Source organism: Haplochromis burtoni, unplaced genomic scaffold, assembly GCF_018398535.1.
Source record: "Haplochromis burtoni strain Fernald_Lab_line unplaced genomic scaffold, NCSU_Asbu1 Contig_208, whole genome shotgun sequence".
Lineage (NCBI taxonomy): Eukaryota > Metazoa > Chordata > Actinopteri > Cichliformes > Cichlidae > Haplochromis > Haplochromis burtoni.
The window spans coordinates 535,960-544,340 of record NW_024582569.1 but is presented as its reverse complement, the minus strand read 5'-3'; the positions used below and the strand labels follow the sequence as shown (position 1 = coordinate 544,340).

The window sequence follows — 8,381 nt, the reverse complement described above, 5'->3', positions numbered from 1 at the left end:
CACACACACACACACACACACACATGCTTTTAATCTTCATCCTCCAAACAATATGCATTTAACAATGGTGTTAGTGCTGCTTCAGATGTATTTTTCATTAATTTTTTCCTCTCTTTTCAAGAATGCTCTATAAAGTAGAAAAATTCACTTTCTCTTTCTTTGCTTTGACAGTTTTCTGGAACAAAGGCTCTTAGCCTTGGAGGGTCGGTATGGGAGGGAGCTAAAAGGTCTGCAGAGCGAGAAGCAGCAGCTTCAAGAGCTTCTCGAGAGGCAGAGCCAACTGGTCAGTCAGCTTCAGCACGAACTGGGCAGCTCTTCTCTTAACAGCACCTTACTACAGAGACAGCAGGCCATGCTCACAGATACTGTGCAGCAGCTGCTCGCTGTGGCCAATCACTGCAATGGTAAGCCTTAGTAAGTTTACTGTGCAAATGGCACTATAAATATCAATTTCTAAACAAATATAGCCAAAGGCAGCTTGTAATTAACATCTGAGACATGCTATATATGTACATGCTTACACTGCAGACACAAAAGGCTTAAAGCAGAGTGTAAAGCTTCGAGAGAACTCACATATGGGGTTGGGATTTGTGTGCAAAACCCGTAAGGTTGCCATCTGTAAACACATGTTTGCATGTTTCTTCAGAAATCTCCAATATGCCCAAGGAGGAGCCGCTTAGTTTCAGGGACTGTGCAGAGATCCTGCGATCTGGAGTGAAAGAAAGTGGAATATATAGCATACGCCTCCACAACTCCACACAGACTGTCAAGGTAGTAAGACTTTAAAGGCCACTGGCCTTTTCTTGCAAATATCACCTAACCGACTCTGACATGAAACTTTCTTTTGGTCTGTGTGTCTCACACAATTTAACACTAGAGTTATTTTAACTTGGATTAATTTTATAGTTTTTTTCCCCAACCCAGAGTCATTATTTTGAGCTGCAATAAATACAGGGAGAAAAAACAAAACTAGTCTGATGTCATGGTAATATACTAGGGATTTGGTGTAGAGGTGATGGAGATGTCATGCTGTGTTACAGAGAGCTAAAATAATAAGCAACAGGAGCATTATGCCCTGCAGGCTTTATGGTGAGCGAGAGTGCACTGCAGAATGCAAAGTCAGAAAAGCCTAAGAGGTACCTCTACTGATCTCAAGTAACTAGCCCTTGGTAAGTCAACCATGACATCCACCAGCAGGCTATTCATATTCTGAGTCACATCTAGCATTCTGGGAATCTTAACTCTCAAAGCCTTACAGGGCAAAAAAGACAGGCTGAAGCAGTGTTGTTTTATTCATTATTTTCAGTCTAGTTAGCTGTTGGCACCAACTCCTACTGCCTCTGCCCCCCTCCCCCACCCCCTGTTCTTCCTCTTTATTTCCTGTGGGCAAGGCAGCCAGGTGTTAGGCACTGGTGCCATGTGTTTCCTGCCAACTGGGGCCAGTGTACATTTCCACTGATACAAGTTAGTACTCGTGAAATCATTGCTGCTTTCAATCTACGCCATCTAATTCAAGTTGCAATGTGGCTGGCAAGCTGGGTGGCTGCATAAAAGTGGGGCACATACAAATTGCCCTATTTTCAAAGCCGAAAGCCAGCTTTCTCTACAGACAAAAGGAATACAAGAATACATGTTTAATGCATAAACTTGAGGCAGATTTAGCGGGCCATCCATTAGGCTCTGTGAATGATGATAATGATTACAAAACCACATAGTTAAGGGTCTGTTTTTTTCTTCTTTTTTGTGTCTCTTTTCTGTATGTTTTTGAGAACTCCATTCGTAGAAAGTCCCTTTATCACATTGACCATAAAGTCATTATTATTTTTTTTCTTGAAAATCCTAATGACCCTTGAGCTTCCAGTGCTTTATTGTAATGGATTTGGCCCTGGCATGCCTTTCTTGGCCAATAACAAGTCTATTTGGAGTATTAAATATAAATCTGGTCTAAATCAGAGTAACAACCACATTTGGGAAATGACTTAAATTGAGAATTCTATTTCAAGACCCTGTTTTTGTATTCGTTGTGATGCCTTTAAGGTCAGAACATTGGCCTAATGTGCCAGAGTATAATCACACAACACTGCTGGTCTGCTGTGTATTTCAGGGTAAATGAAATTCTCGGAACCATCTGAACACTTTAATTTCTTACTAAAAAAAATTAACCTGCATTGTGGATGCTTATATGCCGTGACCGGTTCTCCCTCAACTGATCTGCCCCTCCCTGAGCCTGGTTCTTTGGGAACTTTCTTCCTGTTAACAGGGAGTTTTTTTTCCTTCCCACGGTTACCAAGTGCTTGCTCAAAGAGAGTTCCCTGATTGCTGAGGCTTTCTGAGTTGTTATGATATACAGCACATTGTGGCCACTCTTGTTGTAATTTGGTGCTATATAAATAAAACTGAATTGAGGTTTGGTTGGTTGAAGACATTCAAGCAACTATTGGTTGTATCCACATTCCAGAGTGTAAGATTGTTTCTGAAACACAACTGTCGCTGACAACATTTATAATTTGAGGAGACAACATTTTATAGATATTCAAACATAGTGCCAAAGAACACTAGTCCAACACTGCTTTGAGGTATAGTGAGTACAAGCGTTCAATTAAAATGAATCACTGAAGTATCTAATCTTACCACCCATGGGAGAAATTCATTTAGCACACCTGAAGGAGGCTGGAAGAGGTCCAATTAAATAACTCAGATATCTAAAGTAAGTCCCTGGACAAGTTTAGATTTCAAGATCTGTCACGAGACAAACAAGTAAAATGAATTCGTATTAGTTTGTCCAAAAATCCATGGAAAAACCTGCAGCCAAGCAAGAAAGAAAGCAGACTGTGTAACCAGAAACGCAGAAGCCTCCTCCTCAGCTGCTACACAAGGGATAAGAGAACATGGTGAGGTGAAGTTTTTTCTTTCCCACCTGGGTCGTATCATTGTGACAACCTTAGACGCAGAGTTCCCAAGGTTTCCGAGGCATGCTTTAAATAACAGAGAGGCTGTGGTGTGCTTTATTTCTTCATGTCAATTCTTCACTTAGTGTAGACAGCTTTGGTTCCTTAAGAAGTGACATTTTCAGATTAATCCCTCTTTAAGGATACATAGACTCAGGAAAGATTAGACGTCAGTCTCAGATGGTTTAAAATGGGAAACATAGGGAATACTCAATGTCTGACATATGTTCATCATTTGTATCAATATAGTACTGATACTTCATAGACTATTAAGATGTTTTAGAACTTTTTTTTCATTTTTGAATATAAAATAAATACTTTTGTATGTCATTACATTAAATACTTATTTGCAAAGTAAATCTGCTGCAGGACTTCCTGCATTTTAGACTCTTTTAGTTGATTGTTTCGAATTTACAGCATCAGACTTCTTTCTTTTCATTCAGTCTTACTGCCATTTGAAAAAAAACATCTCCAATGGATCTGCTCTGCACCAACTTAATGCCAACCAACAATCAGTGACAAGCTGGTTAACAAAGCCAAGCAGTTAGCTGATAAAAAGCCAGAGAGCCCTCACAGCAGCTGGTGGGGAATACAGGATCGGCATTCACCAGGTGGCTTGAAGCAGGAGTCCAAATGAATGTTTTGCCTCTTCTGAATAGAGAACAATCACTGTGGCAAATGCTCTATGTTCTATATCAGCTGCAGTTGCTCTGATGCTTCTTTAGTTGGATAAAAACGTATTGACGCACGCACAAACTTGAAGGGGACTTAATGTGGTGGTTCTTGGACTACCAAGAACAGGTCTTCTTTAAAGACAGCTTCAGATGTACTTCTTGTAGACACTCACCCCTAATGAATAATAGCTTGTTTTAGCTGTTTTCTATTTGCAGGTGTTTTGTGATATGAAGACCAGAGGCGGGGGTTGGACGGTGATTCAGCACAGAAGAAACGGTTCCGTCGACTTCCATCGTGGGTGGAGGGATTACAAAACGGTGGGTTCCCCAGCCAGATGGCAGGGCCACTTTTAAGCTCAGGTCTTATGGTATCAGTATTGCAGGACTGGACAGGAGGTTTCAATAACTTTCCACGGGTGCTTTGACACAGAGAGGTGAGGGAAAGCAGCTCGCCTGTGATCCCGGGTGACCTGCGCTTGTTGTATTTGGCCGCCCTTATGTTCTCCACAGCCCCCCCATGTTATTGCACCTGCTCTCACTCCCTGTCCCAGCCATACTCCCACACATCCACATAAACAAAAATGCACAAACACACACACACTCACGTGTCACGCAGCACTATTATTTGCATCCATCCTCAGATTCCCCAAAGCCTTCCTGTGCAGGGATATGAGTGCGTTGATGAAAGAAACCGAATTTCCAAAAGCAAAGACCACCCTAAAACAAACTGGATACAATACAATTGCGCTTGAGAGACTGTGAAGTTGCTCCAGCGCTTTGGCTGGGAATCGAGCATGTTTTAGCACCTTTGGCTTTCATTTTGCTTGGAATTTAAATAATGCTCTTTTTTCTGATTCCATTTACAAAGTGTTGCACAACAACAACAACAAAAAAAAAGAAATGTCAGTGCTTGTAAAGCTTTTACAGACAAAACAAATTTGGGATTTTAGACTGACTGGAGGAGCAATTTGTCTTTCACCTATGCCAAGAAATCAATTGTCATTGCTCAGTTTGGAAATTAAATGCATAGCGGAGTGTGACTGCAAACAGAGAGAGTGGGAGAAAGAGGGGAACAAAAAACGCCTTAAAAACTATTGAAGGACAATATTTTTACAAGTGGATGATAAATATTTGGCTCCAGCTGTGGCGTGGGAGGACAGGGGCCCCTGTAGATGCCAGATAACGTATGAACCATAATGCTTCACTTGCCCTGGTCCACACACAGTATTCTCAAAGAGGTTGTCTCAGAGTTCATCGAATTTTGCACCCAGACGTGCTGGAAAGATAATAAATGTTCCACAGCTCTTTATTTGAACAAAAAAAAAAAAAATAACACAGCAAAAAGCAAGTTTGACAGGGAAACAAGGTAACTTATATTTAAGACATAAACATTTTTTTTTAAAGCCAGTCGTGTAGCATAACCCAGACAATTATGTAGCACCACAAAAGTGAGACCGATGTGTCACGAAAGGACGGGATGTGCCAAGCGCTGACCCTGGGAATTCAATGGACCTGGCCGAGTTGCACCGAGCTGTTTTCACCTCCTCGAAACAGCCCTCGGTGTGTGTGTGTGTGTGTGTGTGTTTGTTTGGGGTTTTTTTGCAAAGAGCACACGAGGGGGGCAGCAAGTGAGACACAGGAACTGCATTGAACATTGAGCAGTGGTCAATAAAAAAGAAATTACCTGTGCAGACCAAATGCCTCACTTCCGAAGTGCTCCCATTTTGGGCTGAAGCCCAACAGGAGATGGCTCAGAATCGCATGGCAGATGTAGCACGACAGACCCACGCCCGGTGTTTTCTCATGGTGACACACAGATGGTATCTGACAAAACTGGGCTTTTCTGCAAGCCATTTCATTCCCCCATATTTAGCAGTTTGTGCTCAGTTACAGACTATTATTTGTATTATTTCTTCTTAGCACTATCGCTCACTATTTCCTTACTTTTGTTTAATCCTCTTTACTCCTTATGGAATATAGGACTTAGACAGTTTGTCTCCACATCACATCCTGTGCTCTCTGAAAGTTATTTTGGCGATTGGGTCGGCAGCTTTCAGTTTATCCATGAAAGATTGCCTCCATATCTGCTTGGGGCATCCTCTTCTTTGCTTTCCTTGGGCTTAATTGTGCCACTGAGGATTTAAGGAAAAGCGAATTGCTATTTAGAAAAGTGAAATAACTGACTATAGTTTATACAGTACAGTGAATACTAAAATTACTGTAACCATCAGATTTAAAAGTAACGTTTGTAATGAGCAATGTCGCCTTGATGTTTCTGGAGGTCACTTGATTTTGGTAGTACTACCCGAATCTTCACTGGACAAACTGGCCGTGTTAGACTGCCTATGAAGCTCTTACAGTGCACCTCTGTATCCTCACAGGTCTTCTAGCCCATGCCAAAGGACTTTAATGAGTACGCTGTGAGTTTCCTCTGTTTTAATTTTTCAGGAAACTCTGCTAAGGATAATGAGTTCCAGCACAAACAGATATTTGGTGGTTTTAAGAGACACAGGGTCCTCTAGAAACTCTATTTGTTTGCTTTGACTGACTCTTAGCTGCACGTTAGTGGCCATGCAGAGAAGACCTGCAGCTGTTTCTGGTTGTGGTAGGTGTTTCTCTTCACCTTTAACAATGATTATGTCAGTAGTTATGTCAGTGGCTATTAAGCTAACTATTTATTTGTTAGGATTTTTTCCCACTGTGTGTTTAAGCTGAGTCAGTTTTCTGGCCTGTTTTCTTGATTCATGTGTGTTTATATCAGTTTGGGTCAGTGTAGACAGAGTTTATTTGTATTTTTTGGATTGTTTTTTTTTTTGTTTAAGCGGTTAATGTGCTGTCTTACTTTATGATCAAGCCTAGATCTGTTTATTTTAACTTCGTTTACGGGCACAGACATCATTATTTGACTTTTTGTATGATGGTTTTCTTGTTCTTCGTGCCTGACCGGCTGGGTCTCTCACATTACACCAGTAAAATAATGAGAGAAGAAATGGCTGCTAAGCCTATAAATGCACAGAGATCTCAGTGTGAGGTAGCTGATATCAGTCTGCATTATTTATGAATTCCAGCTATTATTCACTTTTTGCCATTGCTAACTGTTGCACAACTTCTACATTGTACAGTGCTGGGAAATGAAGTGCAGTTAGCTAATGCTAAATTGTTAATGCTATAGAGAGCAGGGCTGATTCTTATATATCGCTTTCCAACTGTCCTCGAGCACTTAAAGCACTTTATACCTGTCTCATTCACACACACGCTCACCTGTGCCTTAGTTCTTTTTATCTATATTGACACACTCCCATAATGAACACATCAGGAGAAAGTCAGGGTTTAGTATTAAGTATCATTTAGCATGTAGACTGCGAAGCAGCCAGGGATCGAACTACCAACCAGTGTTATATTTTAGACAGTGGAGTGTGTTTGTGTGTGAAGGTTTTGTATAATTTATTGCTGTTTATCAATAATACTAAAAATATTGTTATTGTCCAGGTCTAAAGTTCAAACAAACAGCCTACAAACTCACAAAGCCAACTGTTATTTTAATTTGTATTTTACATTTGCTTGTGGAGATTTTGTGCTTTGGGATTTTGAAGTAAATTAACATGTCAGCTGACCGGTCTTTAGCTTTGGGAGTTGAGTATTTCACTTCCTTTATTCAGTCTTAGCCCATCAGAATGATATGTTTCACTTCTTAAATTGAGGTCCATTTTCATATTAACTCTGAACATACTTGGCAGGCTGCTGATAAAAGCATCCCCCCCTTGTTAGGATATTTTCTTTTTTCTATTGTGTCTTTTTCTTTGTGTCTAATCCAGGGTTTTGGAGAGTCGTCTGGGGAACACTGGCTGGGGAATGATATCATCCACGAGCTGACCAGCTCCCAGGATTACAGTCTGCATGTCCAGCTAAGAGACAGAGAGGGGAATGAAGCCTATTCGCATTATGACCACTTCTACATAGACGGAGAGGACAAAAACTACAGGTAACCAAAAAGCATGTGTTTCTCTAGCTTGCAGCAATGCTTTTCTTGTCTTATTGAATGACTTGGTAATTAGTACATGATTGGGCAAGACTTGACAACATGCCCACTTAAAACACCCACACTCTGATCGAAAATTTAATTATTTCTTTTTCCCACTTTCTCAGAAACATGACATGAATCGGCTCTTAATGAAGGTGTTTTATTTCAGAAGTCAGTGTAAGTGCTATATTAAGAGCTGTCTGTTGTGAACACTATAATGGCGGTACAGTGACACCTCTTTGATCGTCCAGACGGTGGAGTCGCTCTGTGGTAAATGGCTGCAGTGCTCCGAAGAGGAGGAACGGGAGGAGTTAGCCCGCCAAGTGGGAGTATGCATGTCTGTGTTTCCCTGGCTATGGAAGACACTACACCCGCTGATCACTGACCTTCTCGTCACCGCTCTCCAACTCCGTCCGCAGCCACAGCTGCCCGGTGTGCGAGCTGTGCCGCCAGAGCCCTGCTGTTGTCCCGTTTCCCCGCTGCTTCGCGAGCCGGAAGCAGTTGCAGTCGGAACGGTGAGGCTCGCCACCGTCACACCTTCCGCTCGCGCCCGCGTCTTCACCGCGGTCTGGCCGCACGGCGTGGCGCACGGAGACGACGGAGGCCATAGACTTTGGCGAGGAAGAGCGGCAGCAGGTGTTACGGGCTTATCGGGAGGATGAGCTCCGGTGGAAGCCCTGGCTCATCCCGGAGGAGGACCTCTCACCTGCTGCACAGCCTACCAGCCGCTCGCCGTCT

At 42.2% G+C, this 8,381-nt stretch overlaps 1 protein-coding gene across 1 annotated transcript in view; it reads left to right on the top strand.

The window, feature by feature from the left end:
• Window positions 1–8,381, top strand: part of angpt2b (angiopoietin 2b) — a 30,773-nt gene that overhangs the window by 10,038 nt on the left and 12,354 nt on the right. The window contains exons 4-7 of the mRNA XM_005936210.2: window positions 172–404; window positions 647–771; window positions 3,839–3,940; window positions 7,438–7,604. Coding sequence (XP_005936272.1) covers window positions 172–404; window positions 647–771; window positions 3,839–3,940; window positions 7,438–7,604 — 627 coding nt within the window. The remainder of the gene's footprint in view (window positions 1–171; window positions 405–646; window positions 772–3,838; window positions 3,941–7,437; window positions 7,605–8,381) is intronic.